Source organism: Muntiacus reevesi, chromosome 4, assembly GCF_963930625.1.
Source record: "Muntiacus reevesi chromosome 4, mMunRee1.1, whole genome shotgun sequence".
Classification (NCBI taxonomy): Eukaryota; Metazoa; Chordata; class Mammalia; order Artiodactyla; family Cervidae; genus Muntiacus; species Muntiacus reevesi.
In genome coordinates, this window is record NC_089252.1 from 97,032,557 (window position 1) to 97,058,625 (window position 26,069).

The 26,069-nt window shown below is 40.7% G+C and overlaps 1 protein-coding gene across 16 annotated transcripts in view; it reads left to right on the plus strand.

The window, feature by feature from the left end:
• The window catches only part of CADPS (calcium dependent secretion activator), a 465,663-nt gene that overhangs the window by 208,963 nt on the left and 230,631 nt on the right, over positions 1-26,069 (plus strand). For all 16 annotated transcript variants that reach the window (XM_065935296.1, XM_065935295.1, XM_065935299.1 and 13 more), the window contains 3 exons: positions 1,487-1,567; positions 11,174-11,407; positions 15,485-15,606. In XM_065935296.1, coding sequence (XP_065791368.1) covers positions 1,487-1,567; positions 11,174-11,407; positions 15,485-15,606 — 437 coding nt within the window. The remainder of the gene's footprint in view (positions 1-1,486; positions 1,568-11,173; positions 11,408-15,484; positions 15,607-26,069) is intronic.

Consider the following 26,069-nt stretch of genomic DNA (forward strand, 5'->3'; position numbering starts at 1 on the left):
TCAAATTTCTGAATTAAAATGGCTCTTGAAAGAGAAAGACTTAGAAAACTCACAAGCTCTTAATTGACTTTTTGTTGTAAGTTAATATGTTCTGAAATGAAGAATAGAGCACATCCCATTTGAATGTCTCTGTTCTGTACTTATTAAACTCTTCTATGAATAAAATAATGTATCAATTACTGAACAAAGCAGTCTCGTTACAGTTTGAAGGGTAGTGCTAAGCTTGCTTAGAAATGAAGAGAGAACTTTTAATTCCTAGAGCAAGGATCAGTAACTATGGCCCACCACCTGTTGTTCATAAAATTTTATTAGAACATGGCACTGCTCATTTATTTAGACATTGTCTGTGTCTGTTTTCATGCTTCATTGGGAGGATTGAGTCACGGCAGCAGAGACCTTATGGCCCTCAAAGCCTAGAGTATTCGTTATATGGCCCTTTGTAGAAATACCTGCCAATATCTTTCACAGATTTGTAGAGATTACATAACCAACACCTTTAGTCTATAGATGGTAAAACTGACACCAGAGAAGTTAGGGGATTCTCTCCCATCAGAAAAGGCAAAGATAGATTTGTTTTCTTTTTTTTTAACCACATGTAAATTTCCTATAGATGTGGCAAAAGTCAGCTGAGTGGGTAATTAACTGCAAATTTCACAAACAGTTCATGGCTCACCTCCCTTTGAAGCACACTCAGTATAGTTTCTAAGGCATGCATTCAATTAGTTAGAAGGAGGCATGCACCTGCTTCTACCATACCGTTTAATTTTTCATTAATTTTTATTGGAATATAGTTGTTCTACAGTGTGTGTCAGTCTCTGCTATATAACAGAGTGACTCAGCTGTACGTATGCATATATCCCCTCCGTTTTGGATTTCCTCACCGTGTAGGTCACCACCACGCGGCACTATGCTATACAGTTGGTTCTGTTAGTTGTCTATCAACATTTTATACATAGTAGTGTATATAAGGTATCAACACCACCTGAGAGGCTGCCGCCATCAGGAGAACTGGTTGGGAAGGTCTCAGGGCTCAGAGAGAAAGGATGCAATAACTGACTAATCACCCATGGTCCAGGGGTGGGAGAGCAGCAGGATATATACCATGTAGGTGCTTTGGATGTTAACTGTGTCTACTCCATATATCACTAGTGGTTATATTACCATCTCCTTCCCTGTATGTCTGCCTTGTGAACACTTTCTTCGTTGGACCCCAAACGGAAGTGCTGTATCAGGCCCTTATTAGAAACACTACTGCCTAGAAGTTCGTAAGTGATTCTACCCAAGTTCGTTCAGATGCCTTTCTTAGCAACAGCCTACCTACCCCATCACACTCTGTCTAAAAGGATTGGTCTGTCACACAATCCTTAAGTTTTAGTGAAATAGGTCCATGAGGGCACAGAGTAAGAGTGTTAATTGTAAAGTCATGAGTTCCTGGGCTTTTGTCATCACCCAAATTCAAAGTCTCCATGTTTGTGCTTTTGTGCAGCTGGACAATCCGGATGAGCAAGCAGCCCAGATCAGACGAGAACTGGATGGCCGTCTCCAAATGGCAGACCAAATAGCCAGGGTAAGGAAACTCTGGGGACATTTGCTGGGGGACCAGGCCTGATTCCCCCACAGGGCGCACACTGACTATTAAGGGTCATGGAAAGACAAAACTGAGAATCAGAGAGAAAGAAAGATGAGGACAGGCATCCTGATGGAGTCCTCAGCCCTCCTCCTCGGGGCCGCTGTCCTTGAGACAATGCATGTATTTCCTGCACTCCACTCCATACTCAAACCCAGCCTTACCTTCCTTCCGAGTAAGTGCCTGCCTTGTGTTTCCATCTGTCTGTTGAGCATTTCCACTTTGATAATCCCCTTCATTTTAAGTTGGATATGTTCAAAATCTCACTCCTTACCTTCTTCCTCTGACTGAGTGCACATACCTACTTTTACTCCTCTCCATGTGGCCTCTGTCTAATTACTGTGGATGAAACAGGTTCTGGTTATTGTCAATTTCTCCTTCCTCCCCACAACACTCCACACCCAGTCTGCCACCCAGCTCGTTGATCCTGCCTCCCAAATGTGGGTCAGATCCCTGTTACTGCATTCCAGCACCACTGCTAGTGCTTCAGTTCAGATCCTCATCTTCCAGGCCTGGATCTTATAGTAGCCTGCAAATGGGGATCTCTGGCTCCACTCCCTCGCCATCTTCTGTCCATCCTGCACGTAATTGTCATTCTAAACCTTGTATATGGACATCTCAAAACAGAGCCTCAGAATCCTTCAATAGAATAATACTCCATTGTCCTCAGAACAGAAGTTGCTCCTTTAGAATGACATTCATGGCTGTTAATCCACAGACCGTGTCCTTCCTTACTGGCCTCACCCTCCCATTACTTTCCCACCAGGACTCCCCATCCCAGCTGCAGAGAATGTCTCCCTCTGACGAGTCCAGGCCCTTTCCGGCCCCAGTGACTTTGTGCTCAGTAGCGTTTCAACCTGGAATGACCTTTCTCCTCTCTTCTACTTATCACGCCATCCTACTCAGCCTTCAGTCCTCAACTTAAGACCCTTCCTCTAAGAGCTTGTCCTCCCCACTTTTGTGCTTTCTTTTTTGCCATATGTAAACCCTTATAACGACAGTTCATTGAATGGTGAGTCTTCATTGGCACAGCTGAGTCTCCCAGTAGGTAGGATTGCTTTAGTGTTGGGATTATGTCTTCCTAATGATGCCTGTCAGCCTCAGTGTTATCTGCTCTTCTTACTACACTGCCGCTTGTCTTGTTATTCACAGTAATCTTGCTAGAGGTATTTATTGAGTATTGCCTTTGTGTCAAGCATGTTAAATGCTTTACATGTACCATCTCATTCAGTCCTCCAAACAGTCCTTTAACGACATTTCAGTTATTCTTATTTTAGAGATGGGAAAAATCTAAGCTAAACAGTTCTGTAACAGTTAAGAGACTACACTAGACCTTTAACTAAGTCTGACTAAGTATCAGCACTGACACAGGGCGAGGTACTCACCTCAGATACAGAATTTAAAACTTCCAGATGGAAAAAATAAAAAATAAAAATTCCGGATGGGAAGATGTGGGCATCAAAATAATATTTTAATGCAGTACTTTAAAAATCATAACCTATGCAAAAATATCCATGAAGAACAAAATATCAACATTTTAAATAACAGCATGCTACTGGTTCCTATGGTAGCCACAGGCCAAGTGTGCATGTGAGGGTGGGGGCTGTGGGAATTGAGGATGGGGAAGGTGGACGCAGAGTAGAGCTTGGCATTCAGCCTTCCTCTTTATGGGAAGCAGTATATCAGGATTTGCACACATGGAAAGGAATTCTACTGGAGGAAAAACCCAAGAGAGATTCCAAGAAGCAGGAAAATTCCCTTTCATGCTCAAGCAGTTTTGTTGAAATATTTTGCATCTTGTTTTTGGACACCTTCAAAGTTGATATTGGAGTCAGTCTGGTGGCTAAAAATAGTATCCAGTTGTCTGGCTAAAGGTAGTGTAAAAGACTCTCGGTTTGAAAATCCTGCTTAATGTGGGAGTAAACATCCGTTAAGGCTTTAAAATGTACTTCTCTAAAGGCAGTGTCTCCTTGGCAGATTATCCAGAAAGCAGAGGTCATTTCATCCTTGCCCTGCTCTTAGGCAGCTATTATATCCACAGCTAGTAAGTATTCATGCCACTTAAAATTCTATACACACTTCTGAAATGAGCTCATGGCACGTTTATTTTAGTTGTCTTGTTTACTTTGAGACTTCCCAAGATAATTTTACAAACTCTTGTAGGCTAGTTTTAATTTTTAAAATACCATGGATGAACAGCTGTTAGCATAGTGAGCCAAGTTGCTCATTTCTGATCACTAGATTAAGAAACTCTCTCCCCTGGCCCGCGTCGCTGGATACCCTGACACCAAATAGAGTGTTACTGACAACTTTGAACTAGACTTTCTTGAACAGTGAAATATGCAACTGAAGTGAATCTGGGTCACAATTTACAGAGAATAGAGAATAATTTCAGAGTATATTGAGCACATATTTAAACATTCAGGAGGATTTCTGTGAGTCTGCCCACTACTGTCTTCTGCTGTCCTGGACATTTACTGTTTTCTTTTGCAATATTCGTTCATGCCCTTGGCCTTCTTGCCATAGTTACCTGGTCCTGGAAGTGAGCTCCTCATGCAAGTGAAATCAGTCACAGCTTCCAGCCTATCCTGGCCACCAGTGATTGGTCCAGAAATGGGTGCACCTAACCAATGAAACCCCTGAGATCTATGGACCATGAACCAACAGAGCTGTGTTGTGTAGTGGTAAAAAGATGTTTGCAGTCATGTACAATTCTTCCATGTAGGGAAGAGAAGAGAAAAGAGTGAAGCCAATATACAGAAATAAACAGAGACAGAATATACTGAGATCCTCAGGATGTTTAAACCCCCTGGATCTACTTCTTGACCTGCAGCTATAGAACTACTTTTTGTCCAGCTTAGTGGAATGCCAAGGAAAATAAATTCTCCTTCTGCTTAAACTAACCTAGCTAATACTAAGGAAGAGTGAGACCTATCTTGTCTACTAGAAATTAAATAAAAGTATCAAGTTCTTAGATAAAAGCTAGTTCATGAAGAGATATTGAAACAAAGCACCCTTGCTTGTCTTCTTTTAGCATGTCCTGTTTTTTCTATTTCTAGCATCACAGTGAATTTTATTGAGGGTGTGCAATTCAACCCATATGGCTGAACTTCAGCTCCTGTAAATATCATAACCAGAAATTCCTGGAGATAGATGTCATCTGTCATACATAATTCACTCTGTTCTCTGAATTATAAGATGGGTAGAGTGTCTTGATTGCAAATTAGAAGCTCCAACACAGGGAAGCTTTATACAAGAAGGTATCGATTCTAAGAATTAGGTAATGTATCACAGAGCCCATGGGCAAGTAATAGCCAAGATCTAGGAAGAATGTGGAGCCAGGGGCCACCCAGGGGTCAGGGTTTCCCCTCTTCTCTTGAGTCTGTGTGTCCCATTCATTATTCCTTCTTTCTCTGCAAACCATCTTTCTTTGCTTCTCAAATGAGAAACATGGCTATTCCACAGGTTTTCAGCATGGCCAGATAGGAAATGATTCAGCCAATCAACCTGTCTCTCAGATCTCTCTCCCTCTCTCCTCTTTCCCCCTTTTTCACTACCCCTTTCACATTCACAATCTCAAGAGTCAGACCTCTGAATGACCCAGGTTAGTTCAAGGGCCAGCCCCTGGAACAGTTGATTGATCCAGTGTGAAAGGGAGTAAGGGTCTTAATGAAACATGTGGATGCTGGTGATACATCACTGAGGGTGAGGATGCTACCTTTAAAAGCAGGACTGTGGATAGAGTGGTCATTATAAATTGGGAGCTGCTTGAAGATATACACAAAATAACTATTGCTTATGTGGTGTTTACTATGTGCCCAGCTCTCTCCTAATCATTACATCTGAGAACCTATCTAACCCTCCAACAACTTTATGAGAAAGGTGCTATTATTATCCCCTTTTGAGGATAATAGAGGAGGTTGAGACATAGGCATTAGAGGCCTTGCCCAAGGTCATTCAGTGACCAGAACCATCTCTCTTAACCATCATGCACACTACCATCCCAAAATGCCATCCCAAACACAAAGCCTCATTTCCCCATCATCCCAATCCAAGGGTTTGAACATGCCTTTCACCCAGGCCTTCACTTTTCTGCATCCTGACCTCTCTCTGCTAACCAGTCCTTTATTAAATCACACTGACTGTGTGGTTTCACATGAAGTCTTATTCAGATGTGTGACAGACAGTTCTGGGCGTTGCAATAATTCTCCCCAATTCAGGCACATCAGAAAGTGTAAGTGGTGCACCACTTACAGAGCGCACCTAGTTAGTAAGGAGGAAGCTGAGTGCTTGAATTCCAGGCTTCACGTTCTTTCTTTTCACTAGTCAGATGACAAGCGGGAAGTTCCACCAGGACAAGACTGTCCCAGCTCCTCCCTCCCTGACGGTTGCCTCTCCTGGAACCTGCTTTCTCTCTTCCACAACCATTTACTGTGCATTCCCTTCAGGTCATCCAGTGGCCCAATGAAGCAGCAGTACAGAGCAAGCAGAATGGGCTCCTGGAATTCTGAATCCCTTCTGCCTTGCTTATCTGGGAAAGAGGTGGTAGGGACTTTGGTGGTTCTGCCGGCAGCATTCTCATCCTCACGCACTTAAACGAAAGGCAGGTGTTTGTCCTTTCTTCCTCAGAGAGAAGGGGGCCAAGTGTGATGTGGCTTTCCTCCACCCGCAGCCCTACCGTATAATCTATCAATTCAGTCTCACCAACATCCAACAAATCATCAGACAGACGGCTGTGTGAGCCCTCACTGTGAACATCAGACATGCTGCCTTAAAAGTTCCATGACGGGACCTGAATGCATTTCTAAAAATCTGATAGGAAAGCCTTCTTAATCCCTGCTCAAACATTTTCCCAAATCCTCTCATGTTGACATTAAAGTGTCCCCAGATTTCACCCAGGAATTAAGTCTAAGTTATTTAAATTATGTGATCAGAAGTTGACATTGGAGCTTAAACCAGCAGCTTGTGGCATTAGTGCTGCTGTGATATTTGCCAGTTCTTTTGGCCACATTTTGGGGTAAAATTCCAAAATTTTTGAGCTAATTATATAAGACAAATGCTACAGCTTCTACAGTATTAGAGGCAGAGGTCTGGGAGTGAAATACCATTGGTTTTTCAAACTATCATTTAAATGTTGAGTTGCCATTTAAACCCTATTCTCTGCAGAGCAAAATGACTATCTCATACCATGGTCCCATTGCAAACACAATGATATGCCTACGTGAGAAATAGCATCCAAATATTTTCGTGATGGAAAAGTTCTACTCCATGCATTGCCAAAATCAGATCAGAGTGGATCCTCTCCTCCCAGAGAATGATACCACCTCCACCTTGCTGAATGTTCTTGGACCTGGCGTTTACCCTGGGTCATAAAGTAGCACAGTGTCTAAGCATATAGTAATTTAGTTCAATTTTTTTCCTGAAAAATATGTGCAGGGAGCATCTCCCTGACTCTGACCTTTGACAGGTAGCTAAGAACCCAGCAGAATCTGACTTCAAAGAAAAATCTAAATGCCAGGGAGGTTCATTCAAGGGAAAGTAAGTCTACATAATTCATAAAAGCTAGGAAGTGCAATGAAGCCACTTAAATACAGCTTTGAGTAAAAGAACCAACCCAGGAAGCTGTACTAGCTGTGCCCCAAATGCTTTCTAGTATCTGTGATGCTGAGTTTGACAGTTACTACCAAGACCTCTTTTCTCTCATTTAAGACACCACCCTTCCCCCATCACTCCCTACGCTTCACCTGTCGCCCAGCATCGTACAGGCCACATTGGCTGGTGATGGTGGGGCGGCCACTGCTGTGGAGGACTTGGCTCTGGCCCAAGCTCTGCTGAGCACTGTGAGTGTACAGCGAGGCGTGTGGTGGGTGCTCACTGCTGAGAGGCCCCGAAGGATGCACCTCAGCCCTGACGCCACGTGGGGCCAGATAATCCAGCCCTGTTGTGTGGGCTCTGGGTTTCAGACTCAGTTCTGCTGATTATGGATGGAACTTCTGTATCTCATTTTTGTCCAGAAAATGGGAATAAATAGCAGCACCAGCCTCACTGGGTTGTGGAAAGATTAAAGGAGGTAGAGCATATCAAGTGCTTAACTTAGTACCCAGGACCTGTAAATGCCACCTCGCAGCGTGGTCTTCTCTGCGTTCACCACTATTGCTATTGTTGCTATAAGAGTGCTAGTAGCAGCATGGTGCCTGATATAATTTGATATGTACATCTGTGTAGGATTATATGTATATGTGCATATACATATATGTGTGTATATATATATATGGGTTGAGTATATGTGTATACATGTATATGTATGTCTGTGAATGCTCAGTGGTCAAAAAGTATTAATGTTTATTATCTCTGACTCTTCACAATAACTTTTTAAGGTTTGTCATTCACATTTCGGATATAAGCACTATTATTCAGACAGGGGAAGAAACCTGTTGAAAGTCATGCAGCTAGTGAATGGCAGACCCAGGATTCAGGGCGAGTCTGTTTCACCAGTGTGGACTGGAAAAGGCTCCTCGGTGCCCTTTGTACCTGCACATGCCTCTCGTACCACGTGTATCACATGGTGCCTGGTCACTTTCTGGCGATCTCCCCAACCTTGGACACCTACCTCTCAGCTGACTCTTTCATTCCTAGTGACAGCCACACTATCTAATGGGTGCTAGGATCCCGGGAAGGGCCTGAGACATTGTACTGCCTTGGCATGTCTGTAGGCAGGCTCCACAGCTAGAGAGTGTCCTTGTGCCACAGCCTTCCTTCTGACCATCTACAGTGTCATTTGTGCCTGTGAGGTCTAAGGATTCTTTATCCAAGTACCCTTGCCAGCTTTTACATGTAGCTGCTTCATTCTGTATGAGTGAAAATGGAAGAGACATAAAAGCAAAGCAAATGACTGACAGAGCTATTAGCACTTTCAAATGCTGTTTTTCAAGATGTTCCCCAAATCCCTCAGTGTGTCCGAGCATCAGTAACCCCGGAAGGAATGGTCCTTGGGAGGCTGTCCCCACTGTGGAATGTTATTATCCCAAAACCAAAATGAATGACTAGCAGAGAATGTCTGTGGGAGACATTCTCCACCCGTGTGCTATGTCTTTCATAAAGCAATATGAATAAGCAATCCTTTTGTCAAGGCTGATTTACTTTTATGCTTGGAAATGTAGCAATTGAGATGGACAACTACATTTTCCTTATTTTGGCACAACTTCAGCTTTGAAATGTGTTTATAATGGGTGTGCTGCTGAAGACACCACTTTAGAACCTCAGCCAAGATTGACAAAATACTATTGCATCTCAAGGCTTAAGTACTCAGAGCAGAAAAGTGGCCTTGTTTTCGCTTGCAGACTTCAGTTTTATGAGCCTCTTTTTATGCTGTCGTTAGGAACTGTCCAAGTTCTGGGAGGAGTGATCATTCTGGATTTTTCCAATATTCTGCTGTAGAAAGTTTGGTGGAAGCCACCTCTGGGCCAGAGTTGTGGTGTCTGTAACCACTAAGTCTTCTTCCAAAGTTTCAAGACTGTGGCAGAGATTCAAGGCCTTTCAAATTAAAAGGCCTGCAGTGAGTCCCAAAGATGTGTGTGATGAGGGATCACACTTGATAGTAAGGCTGATTGGCAGGAAAGAACCCACTTCCTAGTCAGGATGGTTTTTCTCTGCATCTCCATTGGCAACTGCAGGGCCATCTGCTTCTAGTACAAATTAAAGATACCACTTACCCAGCTCCCCCAATATCCCATACAGATATGAGGTTTGGGCCTACATATAAGGAGGAAGGAGATATATGAGTGTAACAGCCTTCAGGCTATTATTATGTAGCCTTTGCTGCTTGGCAGCCTTAACATAAATTAACTTACCTCATCCTCTCTTCACTTGTAAGAAGTGCCATGTTCAAAAAGAGATGGGGAAATATTTGCAACCGTGTTCAGCTTATATAGACCTTGGATTTATGGTTGCCTGTTATATTTTTCATGGAAAATCGGCAAATACAAGTGGCCCTGTCTCAGCCACGTCAACCCAGTGTCAGACTCATCCTCATCCATCACACTCTCAGCCCAAGGATCACCTTCTCTGGAAAGCCACCCATGAATCTTTCAGGAAGACTTCACTTCTCATCTACTTCCATCATAGCATCTACCTTGATGTTTCCAATCCATGTCCCCTTTGATTCAGGTGGAGTTCTACCCGGAGCCATAGAGACAGAAGACATAATTCAGGTCTAAGCAATTCAACATGACCCCCCACTGGCCATGGAAACTGGTTCAGGGTATGCACATCAATCAGAGTTCTGAGAATTCTGAGATAAAGACGCTCCATCTTCTGTGAGCATCATGAGAGAAGATGTTCACTCTTTCTTTAGATAGGGTGCTGTGGTATTCTGAAGTACAGAACTTTAGCAACCTTTTTATGACATAAAGAGGAGCCAGACTGAGTATGAAGCCAACTCAGAGAAACCCAAACCCAGTTTTGAAGGAAAAACTCAGTTATAATGATATTATCTGACTCCTCATTCCAGCCTTGTCGGAAGCTGGTGCTACCCTAGGACATTTTCAAACCAATACATTCCTTTTATTGTTTAAGTCAGTTCAAATTGGATTTTTCTGTCACTTGCAAAAAAATTTAAAAAGACATCAAACTGATGTGACTTGCCCCTCACCTGCTTAGTTATGGAGCTGGACTGCAGAGGGCTGATTCTTTGAGAAAGTGATTGATCCAGAGTCTACTCATTTGAGACATCTAGACAACTTAGAGCTGTGAAGAAACACATAGCCTGGCTAAAGCAAGTTGCCATTACAACTGAACTCTTAAGAAAGGAAAAATAGGGGAATTTCCCAGTGGTCCAGTGGTTTAGACTCCACACTTCTCCAGGTAGTGTGGGTTCGATGATCCCACATGCTGCATGGGGTGGTCAAAAAAGAAAGCAAAAAACAAGAACAGAGAGTTCAGTTCTGACACTGAGTTGTCTTATCTTCTTTTCTAAGGAATTTTAATCATATTTTTCATCACTTCGTTAATTTTTCTTTCAATTTTTCTTGAAAACAGTTAATTCCTCTTAGAAATAGCCACAGGCTACATTTGAAACATCTCAAATGAGCTCGTTTTGAATTATTCATGTGAGAAAATCTCTATAGATATCCAGAAATAAGGTGTCTTTCTGTCTCCTCAACTTAAAAACAACTGACTGCATTTTCCTAAAAAAGAAAAACTGTTTGATTTGAAACCAGATCTGAAAAAACATCACCCCATTTTTCATTCCATAGATCAGATATTCTGGAGATAACTGGGTGAAAAAAGATAGAACTATAATGAAACATTTCTCTCCTTCTTACTATATATTATGTGTTTCGTACCTGTTAGAGATGATAAATAACTAGTAGGCAGGCAGCTGTCTACTCAACTTGACTGAACATTTTTCTAGCATGTGCCACAGTATCTGGGAAAATTTCACTAGTGGTAGATGTCATCAGAACTCAGGGCTGAAAGACGAAAATCTTTTATGTAAATCAAGTCTTTATTTACTCCATGGCTCATTCCTTTCTTTTTCTTTACAAGGAACGCAAATTTCCCAAGTTCGTATCCAAAGAAATGGAAAACATGTACATTGAGGAGCTGAAGTCTTCCGTCAACCTGCTCATGGCTAATTTGGAGAGCATGCCAGTGTCCAAAGGCGGCGAGTTCAAGCTTCAGAAACTCAAACGCAGTCACAACGCTTCCATTATTGACATGGGTGAGGAGAGTGAGAACCAGCTGTCCAAATCAGACGTCGTGCTGTCTTTCTCCTTGGAGGTAAAAAGCCCTAAATCCTTGAGAGCTTCTTGGCAGAACAGGCCAGACCAGGGTGATTAGATGCATCACAATCAGCTTGTTCTCCTTTTTGGTCCCCAGGAGCAGTTATTAAAATAACAGGTGGCTAGGTATGGGTCAGCTAATCAGTGAGTAATTTCCCATCTCAAGGAAACCATCCTTTTCCTTAGGAAATGCAATCTTTAAGAACCACCTACTAAATTTAATATTGAATTACTTTGTCCATTTAAATTAGTTCTGAAGGATTCTGTAAATATCTTGTACAATTTAGAAAGTTTAACATTTTGGTAACCTGTGTTCAAAAAAAAACAAACAATCTAGCTTTATTTCATGGTAGGTTGACAGTTTTCTCTCTGATTCTCTCTCCCATTGGCTTCCCCATAGAAAGGCCCTTGTTGCAGTGGAGACATGTTTAGTTTGTCTCATCACCCCAAGAAAGAATCCCTTTGGACCAGAATTATGGCAGAAGTCTCAACATGTCAGATGTTCTCTATCACTTTGACTCACATGTTTGTTTATCATATGTGCAGTGTAAGGAGTGGATCTGATCTAACTGCATCAGAATTGTTAAAAAGTGGTTCAGTGTGCACATTCCAGCACCCCCAGAACTGTTGACCCAAATCTCTAGAGGAAGAGAATATTAAATGGTGTGACCACTTTTGAAAATAGCTTTGTGGTTTCCCAAAATGGTAAGCATAAAATTACCAGGTGATCCAGCAATTCCACTCTTAGATATCTGCCCTAAAGAGATGAAAATACATGTCTCCACAAAGACTTGCTCACAAATGTTTATAGCAGCATTATTCAGTATAGCAAAAAATGGAAACAATCTAAATGTCTATCAACAGATGAATGAATAGACAAAAACGTGGTACATCCATAGAATGCTCTTCACCAATTAAAAAATAATAAGCTACTGATACATTTTTTAAAATATAGATGAACGTCCAAAACATTATGCTTAGGAAAGAAGCCAGATGCAAGATGCCACATGTTATTTGATGCCATTGATATGAAATGTCCAGAAAAGACACATATCCAGAAACTGAAAGTAGGTTAGTGGTTGTCTAGGACAGGAGGTAGAAATGATCATAAGGAAACTTATTGGGAGAGAGAAAAATGTTCCAAGCAGTGATTTGTTATGATGGTTATACAACCTAATAAATTTATTGAAATTACCATATTGTGCACTTGAAATGGTGAATTATACAATATGTAAAACATGCCTCAATAAAATTGTCAGGAATAAAATCTCCACACGGAGCATAGCCCTGGAATGTGCGTTTTAAGGAGCTATCCAGGTACTCCTTACATACTCCAAAGTTGGAGAGCCATTCATAAAATATGAAAGCTCAAATTCTGTAAGGATTTTATGATAATCCAAGATAGGAAACTAAGAGAATAGATCAAATTTCTATAGATTTAATTAAAATTTGTAAAGATTAAATTGACATTCTAGAACATCGTTAAGGCTTGCTGTGAATGAACTGCTAGTAATTTGTTTTACTGTGCTCAGTTCAGATTGGGATAGTCACATTGCAGTATTTTCAACATGTATTTTGCAAGTGGAAGAGGCAGTATTCAGTTAAATATAGAGCACTTGGTGCGTGAAAAAATCACCAGTGTAATTTCACACAAACTTCCTTCCTTTTTTTAATACTGCCGCCTGAGGTACTGAATGCTTTTTCTTAGGTGTCTTTGAATTTGATTATTGCCAATTAAAGGTGGCAATTTATTCCCTACTGCCTCTTGTCTTCCTACTAAAAGGTGAGGAGAAAGTGGTTTATTGATTTTCATGAAGCTTTTAAATCTGTAATTTTCTAATTCTTTATCAGTACCCAATATTAAACAGCTGATTGTCAAAAATACAGATGTGGATGAGTCCCCAGCTGTACTCCCATGTGTACATGATTCAAATAAACTGTAACTTTTAAATGTAAGTACAAAATGAAATGCCCTAGGTTTCCCAAATACTTTGAAATTAGAACTCTAAATTGCTCATCATTCTAAGTCAGCAACAGAAGGCCTTGTGTATCTGTTTGTGAAAGTGTTTCGGTGGACACAGCAAGGGGGTCTAAAAAGAGGCAGAGAGAGAGAGGACTGTCATCTCATCAGGGCAGACTAGGTTTGAATCTGCAGGCTTGTACCAGATATATTTTATATAATTATAGAATTGCATGGCTGGAAGGGACAGTAGAGAACAGTTACCTGAAGCAGGAGAAATGATGTCCAGGAATACAAGGGGAGTGTCCCTGGACAGGTGGTGGTTGGGGAGAAGGGTTTGATGAAAAGCAGTAGGTATCTGTAGAATGCTTCACCATCATTCACTTAGTGAATCCTCACAACAACCCTTCAAGGCATTTGCAGATATGGAAACAAAGCCTTGGAGTAGTTAAGAACCTTGTAAATCATTATACAGCTAGTGAAGATGCAGGTTCAGGATTTGAACTCAGATCTTTAAAACTCCAAAAATTGTGTTCTTTCCCTAGTGCATCTCACTTTTTTCCTTTGATGGTTCTTTCCACCTAGTGAAAGGATGTTCAGTTACATGCATCATATCTCTTTAGATCCTCACACAGTAGCCACAGAGAGAGAGAGAACCTGTACCATTATCCCCACTCTACAGATGAAGAAACAGGCTCAGAAGATTTAAAAGTAGAGTGACTTGATAGTCAAAATTTGCCGAGTATCTGATGAGCTTCTGGATCTGCAGTATCAGTATCTGCATCACCAGGGAACGAGTTACAAATGAGAAGTCTTGGGCTCTACCCAAGACCTGCTTGTAAGCAGCTAAGGGGGTGAAGCCCAGCAATGTCTGGCTTATCCTTCCAGGCGATTCCGATTCACACAGAATTTGAGAATCCCTGGGCTATTATGCAGAAAATTGACTTGTGAATCCTGAGGCAATGCAGGCCCTGTTGTGTTAAGGCTTCTTTGAATCGAGCCCATTAAAGAAGTGTACATTGTTTGCACATCCATATCCTTCTCCTTGTATAATGCCATTAGCTCTTCTGGAGTAAAAGTCAGTGATTTGTTAATATCCCTTGGTCTGTATCAATCTCTGATGCAAGTCATTTGTTCCTGATTTTTAAATCAGTGTCTTCTCCTCTTCTCTCTTCTCTGCTACCTCCCCTCTGATGAGTGGCAGTGTGTACCACTAAATATGAAAATAGCAGGTGATTGAATGGAGTTGGAAGGTAGTGGTGGGAAATGCCAGGAGTTGTAAATAATAAAACTTGGTCAATCCAAACCCAGCTTTTTTCTCAATCTAAACAAAGAGTATACAACTGTAGGCTTTTTTTTTTTTTCACTCTACAATGTTAGCCTGCACAGAATTTGTTTATTTTATTTCTCTCTCTTAAAATTATTGTCACAATTTCAAGTTCAGATTTCTAACTTTGACTGTGATTCAGGTTTCCATTTGCTGGTAGCAGAAGGTGGAGTATTTGGCAATCCATTTACTTCTAGACTGAAATAAAGCAAGGCAACAGGGGCTGTAGCAAAGTAGCAATTGCCCCCCTTTAAATGGAGCTCTGCAGTTTGCCACAGTCCCTGTCACTCCCTTTTGCATATCTAACTCTCATGCCAAATGGTGCTTGCTCTTTATCTTAACATCTGTATTATCACTTACTTTTTTGTAAAGAGGAAAGTGAATTTCTTGGCCTATGTCTCCATCAGGTTCTGAGTTAAAAGCTAGACTCTATATTTTTTTTTTAATAGGAAAATCTATTTCTTGTGGAAATGAAAAAATCAAGATCTTATGTGTTTTTAACACAGAAAAGAGTAGCCCATTCCACTTAATCTGGCTCCTGTGTGCATCTGAATTAGTGAACCTTGTCTTTCCATCTGGGAGGCTTATACTGGTTATACTATGAAGAATTGCAGCTTTGTACTGGACGTGTCCCAACATGGCTGGTAGAAACCTGATTGAAATTCTCAAATACCTGTTGGGGTTTTGTGTATATGCATGAGACAGGTCTTAACGTATCTGTTTTCCTCTGGCTGATGCTGTCCATAGACTTTGACAGTAACCTCGGCTGTGTGCGATTCTGTTTCCAGGTGGTGATCATGGAAGTCCAAGGCCTCAAATCCTTAGCTCCAAATCGCATTGTATATTGCACAATGGAGGTGGAAGGAGGAGAGAAACTACAGACTGACCAGGCTGAGGCTTCAAAACCAACGTAAGTTACGTTTCTCCATGGTTCACCTTCCAGGTGGTTCTTCTCAATGGCATCATTTTGGCCAACTCCCAAGTTGAAGATTGGTTCCCGCAGAAGGTTATAGTGACATCCACCTTGTTTATTCTCCAAACAGAATGACTTGACTACATTTTCACTTAGCAGCCTTAATAAGGATTCCATTCCTTCAGAGCAGAGACCAGAAGGAAATGTGAGATACAATCTCCTTTCTGGAGATTTTATGTATTTACCTGACAGAGTTTAGTCACCACCTGCTGGTTTCAATAGGATATGCAGGGGAGCGTGATAGAATTTTTTTTATTATATTTACTCAATAATGTTTGGTTTACAGTATAAGCATTTTTTCGAAATTTTTCTCTGTGTGCCACAGTTATGAATATATCAGCTAAGCAGTACCTTACATGAGGCACAATCCATTAATTTGTTAGCTAAGCACATACTTATTAAGGACTCACTGTGTGTGTCTATAGTACATGGCTGAACAGTGGAGAGGAAAGTAGTCTCTGTTATAGTCCAGCAGAGCTTACAGTTGAGTGGGGGAGCAGAAAAAGGGTCTCGCAAATTTATAGCTACAAATAGATACAAATGCTGAGAAAGAAGGAGTGCTTTGTGAGGAGACATCAGGGGAACCTGAACCAGTGTGTAGAGACGGATTCAGAGCAGGCCTTCTTGAGAAGTTGTAAGACATTTAGGCTAGTGTTATAAAAGCTGAGCAAAGGAGTTGGGAGTAGAAAGAGCATTCTGTGCAGAGTCAGCTCGTGCAGAGGCCCTGTGGCATGGCAGCATTGAAAGAAGGCCAGTGGGGCTAGAGTCCAGAGAACAAGGTATGCCATGATCTGCCACAAGGCAGGAAGGGGCCACACCACGAAGAACCTTGCTAGGCCACAGAGAGGAAGGATAGGCATGTATGATTAGACATGTGTTTTGAGAGGGTTACCCTGGCTGAAGTAAAAAGGGCTGGAGTCAATGTAGGAGACCACTTAGGATTCTATTGCATTGGCTCCCAGGAGCTATGATGATGAATGTATTTGGGTCAATAGACGCTCAGGCTGCAAAAAATTCTTGAGAGATCACTGTTCTCTTCCCTCCCTCCCCACTGCCGCTCTCCTTTTCTATCTCAGTTAAACTAACCTAGGATAATGAACATCTTTCTTATTGTTGTTAATTCAGAATAAAGTCATAAAAAGGATAACCCCTAATAGCAGCTCTCCTCCCTCAAAGCATTATGAGCTGTTTGGCAGAACATGAATAATGTACTGAGATAGTCAAATGAAATAGTTCAAAGAAAGCACTGAATGTTTCCCTGACTAGGGAAAATCTGAGGGCATTGTGTGCCTTCAAGTGGTTCTTTGTATGAATACGCAAAGGCCTCAGATGCTCAGATCTGGGTGAAATTAACAAATGTGTGGAGCAGGAAACTGGAACCAAAGCAACTTGTCACACTCCATCCTTCCTCCCTTTTTATAAATTTAGTTTCAGGCTGAAAATGAATCTGGCTTCTTTTTTATCACCATTGATAAAAATCCCAATATTTCCCCCAGCTGTCACCATTGCCTGATCATAATCAATGCTATTAGGTTGTTGCATTATTTATATGTGCTTTTGAAAAATGTGTCATGTGGTGGGAAGAAGAACTTCTTTGGTGTTCATGCTAACCTTTTAAGAAGTTGAGCCCAATATAGTGTCATATGTAGAGAAGGAAGGAGAAAACTCTGATTATTTGAACATGTTGTTGTTTGCTATCAGCTACTTAAGTCAAATTGTAATTCATACTGGTTTATGGGGTTTAAAGGTTTCAGTTGCCAAGGTGAAGGATGAGCTGATTTTCATGTGCATATGAATGCTTAAAACAGAGTTTCAGATTACAGAGATTGAATGCTTTGGTCTACCTGTTTGAAATGCTGATGTCTCATATATACATTTACTCACTTCCATACGTGTATGTTATTATGTCCATATTAATAAACATCTCACACTGAAGCATTTTGCTTTTCTAGCTAGAAGTTAAGTTTTTTCTTTACTACTCTTCAGTCACCCCCATAGAGGGCTTGTTTGTATTTTTTGTTTTTTAATACCATAGAACTCAGCTTTCAAAACTAGCATCAGGTCAAATCAGTCAGGAGTGGCTAACCAGAGTGCTGTTTTGAGAAGGATTCTGAAGCCAGATCTATATTCAGAGGGAAATAAAGCATGATCAGTATGATAAAAGAGGTACGAGTGTCTTGTGTTTGCCATTTCTAGAGTATCTTAAAGAGGTCTACCAAAGTTCATGTTTCTTCCTGTCTCTTCCTTTCTCCTTCCTATATAAATTCTCCTTATAACCTCTGCTCATCTGCCTTCTAAAGCCACAGTTGTTTTTCCACGTCTCTCTTTGCCTTTTTCTTCATCATAGTTCACTGCTAATACTGCTCCTCTGTCTCCAGTTTCATCTGACAGGATGAAGGAGCCTGTGCGTGTTCATGCAGGTGCATTTTCTTCTTCCCTCTTGTTTGGACTTACTCAGAATCCTCTTCATCATTTCTTTTCTCTGAAGCTTGTATTTCTTCTCCTTCCCTCCTTGCTTCTGCTCACAGTTTTTCCCATTACTAATCTCTAACTGTCATCTCTGCTACTTGATTTTGATTACCCCAAAAAGTACCCTTTGGAGGGTCATCTTTCATCTGCTCTAATAACTCCACTTCATCATCTGACAAATTTAGCCCTTTTCCTACCCTATTCATCTTCTGATTCTTGTCTCTGACTATTCCTGCAACCAACTGATGCCCATACTTTATTGACACATTCTAAAACCAGGATTCCATTGAAGCCTGTTTTATATAGTACTTATAAATTCTATTGTTGCTACTACCAAGTATTTTACCTATTTGCTGGAACTCTAATATCTTATCCTATCATGTCCTAGTCTATAAGGAATTTGGCTTTTTCTTTTTTTTCCAAGTACAGTCAGAAATTCAGGAGTATAGTGCATAACCCAGTTTGTCCAAGAATATTTTTTTTTGAGACTTTAATGTATAGAATAATCCAAAAAAAAACCAAAGATGGGAGAGTGGTATCATGGTCAAGTGACTTTGGGAAATGCAAGGCATTACATTTCTTTCTGAATTATTCACAGTGCATATTGGCATTTTAAAGGCTTTCAAGATTTACCAAAGATAAATAAATCTTGTTGTTTGTTTATCCATGAGTTTCCCATATGTTATTCAACTAACCCCTATTAGCATCCATTGAAAATGCTGCTCTGTATTGTTCAAACCTAGCAGCGGAGGGTTCAAGCTCTCTCACTTCCTTTATCAAGGTTGCATCTTCTGTTTCAACCAGAGCCCTGCCCCCAGGTGGTCATTTTGACTATAGGTGCATATTATAAGAATGCTGTATTCATTTGTGAAATATGTTGTGTGGCTGAAAAAAATGTGTGTGAGTGTGTATGTGTAGCCCCTTCTCATCTTTCACTGTATCCGTCTCTTGGCTACAGGTGGATTATTCTGAAGCAGACCATGTATCCTCTCAATTCTGTTGTCCTCCTCTCCTGGGTTTTTGAAGTGGGAAGCCAAAATATATGATCAGATTTTTTCAAGAGATGCACTTACTTTAAAAATTATTGCCTTCATTTTCAACATACCATTTCTGCTTCTGGTAGGAAACTGATGAGGGTGCTGAGGCAGGGCAGGAGTCATTGAAATCCCATTTTTCAATGAGCAGTCTCAGGAGGGCATGGAAATGGAGAAGGGAAAGACTTTGTGGTTTCAAGAACTCAGGGTATATTTGCCCACCTCCTGTGAAATAGAGCAGAGGAATTTTCTTACCATAAGGCAGTGTTTTTCTTCCTTTTTACTTTTTATTGAAATATCGTAGATTTACAGTGTTGTGTTAGTTTCTGGTATATAGCAAAGTAACTCAGTTATAGATCCTTTTTAATATTCTCTTCAATTCTAGCTCATTTCAAGGTACTGAGTATAGCTTCCTGTGCTATACAGTAGGTCCTTGCTGGTCATCTATTTTACATATGATAATTTGTCTCTACTAAAACAAAACTCCTGATTTTCCCTCCCCAGCCTTCCCCTTTGGTAATTGCAAGCTTGTTTTCTCAGTCTGTGAGTCTGTTTCTGTTTTGTGGATAAGTTCATCTATGTCATATTTTAGATTCCACATATAAGTGATCATATGCTATCTGTTTTTCTGTTTCTGATTTTACTTCACCTAGTATGAACATCTCTAGGTCCATTCATGTTGCTGCAGTAGCATTATTTCATTCTTTTTTATGGCTGAGTTATATTCCATTGTGTATATATACCACTTCTTTACCCATTCAGTTGTTAATGGACAGGTTGCTTCCGTGTCTTGGCTATTGTAAACAGTGCTGTTGTGAACGTTGGGGTGCATATATCCTTTCCAATAGTGTTTTCTCCAGCTATATCCCCCAGAGCAGGATTGCTGAATTATATGGTACTTCTGTTTTTAGTTTTTTAAGGAACCTCTACTATTCCCTGTAGTGGCTCTTAACAATTTACATGCCCACCAATAGTGAAGGAGGTTCCCTTTTCTCCACACCCTCTCTAGCATTTGTTATTTGTAGATTTTTTTATGATGGTCATTCTGACCAGTATGAGGTGGCACTATATTTTAGTTTTGATTTGCTGTTCTCTTGCTATTTAATTAGTGGTGTTAAGCATATGTTCATGTGCTTTTTAGCCATCAGTATGTTTTACAGAAATGTCTATTTAGACATGGAAATGTCTACTTAGATCTTCAAAGGCAGTGTTTTCTGAAGGGTGGCACTCTTACTCTGCTGATAACAGAGATCATGTTAGGTGTTAGGAAGACCTAGAATTGAGTAACATCAAGTCATATGAGAAGGAAGTTACCCCTCCATGTATTTTTCAGTTTTTCTGATCAAGTCAAGGAGAATGCTTATATTGGTTCTGGTAAATCTTTAATCTGAGGAGGCCTTACAGATAGCTGTGAAAAGAAGAGAAGCTGAAAGCAAAAGAGAAAAGGAAAGATATACCCATTTGAATGTAGAGTTCCAAAGAATAGCCAGGAGAGATAAGAAAGCCTTCCTCAGTGATCAGTGCAAAGAAATTGAGGAAAACAACAGAATGGGAAAGACGAGAGATCTCGTCAAGAAAATTAGAGATACCAGGGGAACATTTCATGTAAAGATGGGCTCAATAAAGGACAGAAATGGTATGGACCTGACAGAAGCAGAAGATACTAAGAAGAGGTGGCAAGACTACACAGAAGAACTGTACAAAAAAGATCTTCACAACCCAGACAATCACAATAGTGTGATCACTCACCTGGAGGCAGACATCCTGGAATGTGAAGTCAAGTGGGCCTTAGAAAGCATCACTACAAACAAAGCTAGTGGAGGTGACGGAATTCCAGTTGAGCTGTTTCAAATCCTAAAAGATGATGCTGTGAAAGTGTTGCACTCAATATGTCAGCAAATTTGGAAAACTCAGAAGTGGTCACAGGACTGCAAAAGGGCAGTTTTCATTCCAATCCCAAAGAAAGGCAATGCCAAAGAATGCTCAAACAACCGCACAACTGTACTCATCTCACACATGAGTAAAGTAATGCTCAAAATTCTCCAAGCCAGGCTTCAGCAATATGTGAACCATGAACTTCCTGATGTTCAAGCTGGTTTTAGAAAAGGCAGAGGAACCAGAGATCAAATTGCCAACATCCTCTGGATCATTGAAAAAGCAAGAGAGTTTAAGAAAAACATTTATTTCTGCTTTATTGACTATGCCAAAACCTTTGACAATTTGGATCACAATAAACTGTAGAAAATTCTGAAAGAGATGAGAATACCAGACCACTTGACCTGCCTCTTGAGAAACCTGTATGCAAGTCAGGAAGCAACAGTTAGAACTGGACATGGAACAACAGACTGGTTCCAAATAGGAAAAGGAGTATGTCAAGGCTGTAAGTTGTCACTCTGCTTATTTAACTTTTATGCAGAGTACATCATGAGAAATACTGGACTGGATGAAGCACAAGCTGGAATCAAGATCACTGGGAGAAATACCAATAACCTCAGATATGCAGATGACACCACCCTTATGGCAGAAAGTGAAGAAGAACTAAAGAGCCTCTTGATGAAAGTGAAAGAGGAGAGTGAAAAAGTTGGCTGAAAGCTCAACATTCAGAAAACTAAGATCCTGGCATCCAGTCCGATCACTTCATGGCAAATGGATGGGAAAACAGTAAAAACAGTGTCAAACTTTATTTTTGGGGGGCTCCAAAATCACTGCAGATTGTGATTGCAGCCATGAAATTAAAAGACACTTACTCCTTGGAAGGAAAGTTATAACTAACCTAGACAACATATTTAAAAACAGAGACATTACTTTGCCAACAAAGGTCTGTCTAGTCAAGGCTATGGTTTTTCCAGTAGTCATGTATGGATGTGAGAGTTGGACTATAAATAAGGAAAGCTGAGCACCGAAGAACTGATGCTTTTGAACTGTGATGTTGGAGAAGACCCTTGGGAGTTCCTTGGATTGCAAGGAGATCCAACCAGTGCATCCTAAAGGAAATCAGTCCTTAGTGTTCATTGGAAGGACTGATGTTGAAGCTGAAACTCCCAATACTTTGGCCACCTGATGCAAAGAGCTGACTCATTTGAAAAGACCCTGATGCTGGGAAGGATTGAGGGTGGGAGGAGAAGGGTCTGATAGAGGATGAGGTGGTTGGATGGCATCACTGACTCAATGGACAGGAGTTTGGTTAGGCTCCGGAAGTTAATGATAGACAGGGAGGCCTGGTGTGCTACAGTTCATGGGGTTGCAAGAGTCAGACTGAGCGATTGAACTGAACTAAACTGAAATCTTTAATATCCCTACCAGCCTCATACTCAGAACCTTTGGCAGACAGGAGCCTTCCATTAGAATCTAATATCATGATTTAGATCTCATTTAACTAAAAATTTTCTGTGTACTGGGTCTTGGAATGATTTAAATGAGAATGAATTATCTTTCCTTGATGTCTCTTTTGAAGTTTATGTATAAAGGAATGATGTAGAAGGCAGACATTTACATTCTCTTAGTAAGTGTACTGGGATGCTCTCCTTACGTCCAACTAGTGCTGGGGCTATGGACATAAATAACAGAAATCAGGCCTTGGCCTCATGGGTCATTTGTTCTGTTAAAGGACATGAAAAACAAACTAATGAACAAAAAATATATGAGATAATAAAGACTACACTTTCTGTTACCTTCCAGTCATGGTTGGTGACATAGGCTTTTTTTTTTATTTAAAGAACTATATTAACATTTAGATAGTGAATTAATTTACATAAAATATATTAAGCAAATAATAACACAGGTGGTACCTAAGTATGATTTTTAAAAAAATTACGTAACTATCTTGTGTTGGTATGTGGAAATGGCAAAGACTGGAAAGATGATATGCAAATTAATTTGGAGAAATGGTATAAGGAAACCTGATATATTCCCTGAGTACAAGATGCAGTCCCAAATGGCTGTCCTTCTCAGTGGATTTACATGGTACATGTTATCATCCAGTCATAGTATGTGCTGAGGACTAAATACAAGAGAAATTTAAGTAATTCTGCTGAAAAGAAAGGCAGTTGGAGTTAGCAGCCCAATGTTGTGCTAGCTTCTCTGAAACTATATTCTTTTGAACTGAAGCCAAGAATGCCACTTGGTATTTTATTATTTAACAACTTTGTTATTCCCTGACAAACCATGGGCTTCATGATATATGGATTTTATTACTGTCAGGAATTTGAAAATACGATCAAACCATTTCCTGACATCTTCCGAGAGAATAAGAAACTAAAATATCCCAACGGTATACTGTGCTGTAGCCATAGCATTTTCTAATGGCATCTTATCTGATAAGAACATATTTTTAATTTAAAAAAAAAAGAACAAAATACAGAGACTTGCTATAACATTTTTCTTCTGTGAAATATATAATTTGTCCTAATGGTATAATTCAGAGTGGGCCGGGCTTATTATGCCCAAATTATTCACAGAAACACAGTTTCATTAAATTGCTCCACATTAAGTCAGTTACAAAGTCAGAAAGGAAGTCATGCCCTCCAGTTTCTTGTCTAATGCATCATCTTCTTAATGGTATTTCCTTCTTCAATTTAGCTAAAAATCTTTTCTTGTGTACTTGGAATGGTTTAAATGGAAACAGTGCATTTCCTGAATGGCCCCTTTGAAATTTAGGTATAAGGGAATGATGTAAAGGGTAGCACTTACATTCATTCCCCCAACAAGGGTATGGGGGATGCTCTACTTGTGGCCAGCGAGTGCTGGGGCTATGGCTGTGATTAGCACATCAAGCCCCGCCCTCATGGGGTATACAGTCTAGTAAAAGGCACAAGCGGTAAACAAGTGAGTAAATGAATACACATGATAAAAACAGAATGTAATTCAGTTCTGTAAGAAATGAACAGGCTGCTCCAGTAAAAAGTAACAGGGATGTAGAGTACTCAAGTGGCCAAGGCAGCCCACTCAGAGTGGGTAGTGTGTGATATAACACCTGAAGGATGAGAAGGATCCAGCCATTAGAAGATTTTAAGCCAATGAGGGAGGGTACAGTTGGATTTCCATCTTGAAACCTGAAGCCTCTCTACGGACCAGAGTGAACTCGAAACCACGGATGTCTTGGTCAACAAATAAGAGCACCTACTGTTGGCCAGGCATCAGTATAAATTGGAAGATAATACAGACAGGGCCCTCAATGTTGTAGAGCCTTGAAAAAGCTGGCTGGAAACATCCCCATGCCTGGACCACAGAGTGATCAATTCTTCAGGAGCCACTTTAAGTTTTGAGAACTGCAAAGCCACCACGTGGGAAAGGGAGTGAGGCCTCCTGAGAATCAGCTTCTTTGTTGTCTACCTTTCTTGAAACTTCAGCTCAAGGTCATAGTCCAGAAGACAGTTATATAATACTGAGTGAGAACTTGATGCCATTTCTATGGATTTTCCTTTCTGAGGAAAAGAATTAGCTTCATTCAGAGTTAATTAAATCATAAATGGTAAAGGCCAACACTGACCCAGAAATTCAGTTTTGCTAGGCTCCCTGAAGATGTCTGAGTTGGGAGGAAGCACATTTCTAATTACAGTTTGCGGTGCTCAGAGACCAGAAAGCCTGGTCCAGAAACCACAACTTGTGTTGACAGCCAGTTTGTGTTTGCTTGTGAGCTGGAGGGTGAAAGGAAGCTGGCTGCTAAAACAACAATCAACAGGACGGTAGAAACGAACAGATGCTAGAGAATAAGCTTTGGAGACGGTGCTCTGAGTGCTACATCTGGCTCCATCCTCAGTTAGCCACCTCTCTCATGAGGTCACCAAGCTTTCCAGCTTCACCACATCCTGAGAAGTAGTATCCCAGACGCCTGCTGCCTCCAGAGTGCTATAGTTTTGTTTTGATTTGTTTTTTTTCTCCATCTACCTGATCCTGAGAAGAGCCATAGTAGCAGAACTTAATACAGAATTTTCAGGCAATAACATGAAGTTGGTTAAAATGTCTACAGAATCGAATTATTATGTGGTAACTGGCATTTGGCAATTAGACCATGATACTCCATTCAGATGTGAGAAATTCATGAAAGTTCTGATTTCATGAAGAGTCCTACATTGGCTGGGTATGAAACAAGGGTGGATTTTTTGATAGCTCTTTAAGAACTAAGTGATGGTAGGTCTATTTCCTTTCTAGCTCAGCTCCTTGAGTACGTTGCCAGCGCTTACTGAGCAATTACATCTGATGATGATGTGATCTGAGAACTGGATTTATTGCCCATCCCCGTCCAGTGGAAAAATAATTCAGTATATGTCTCCCCAATGCTTCCCAGGTAGCGCTAGTGGCAAAGAACTCTCCTGCCAATACAGGAGATGCAAGAGACGTGACCTTGATCCCTGGGTCAGGAAGATCCCCTGGAGAAGGAAGTGGCAACCCACTCCTGTATTCTTGCTTGGGAAATCCCATGGACAGAGGAGCCTGGCGGACTACAGTCTATGTGGTCACAAAGAGTCGGACATGACTGAGCACAAGGAGGATATAAAGAACACAATTCTGTACTTCAGTCTCCCAGGAGGAGGCTTCGCCAATTGCCCAATTGTGAAAAACCACTATATTTGGTATTTAGTGATCAGGGAGAATATAGAGTGGAATGCCTTATAGTCACTTACCTGTATGTAGTAATGAGATACAGCCCAGAAACTCTAAATTCTCACTAATAAGAAAACAAGAGAGACTTGGTTCAGATTCATCAGTGCACAGATGAGTGCATAGGAGCTCAGAATGAGAAGGAAGAGTGCTAGGTTTGAATCTCAACTCTGTGACCTTGGGCAGGTCACCTCTTCATGCCTCATTTCCCAAATTCTTGGGAAAATTAAATTAACATTATATAAAACACTTAAAAACAGTGCCTGTTACACAGTAGTCATGTTAGCTGCTGTTATC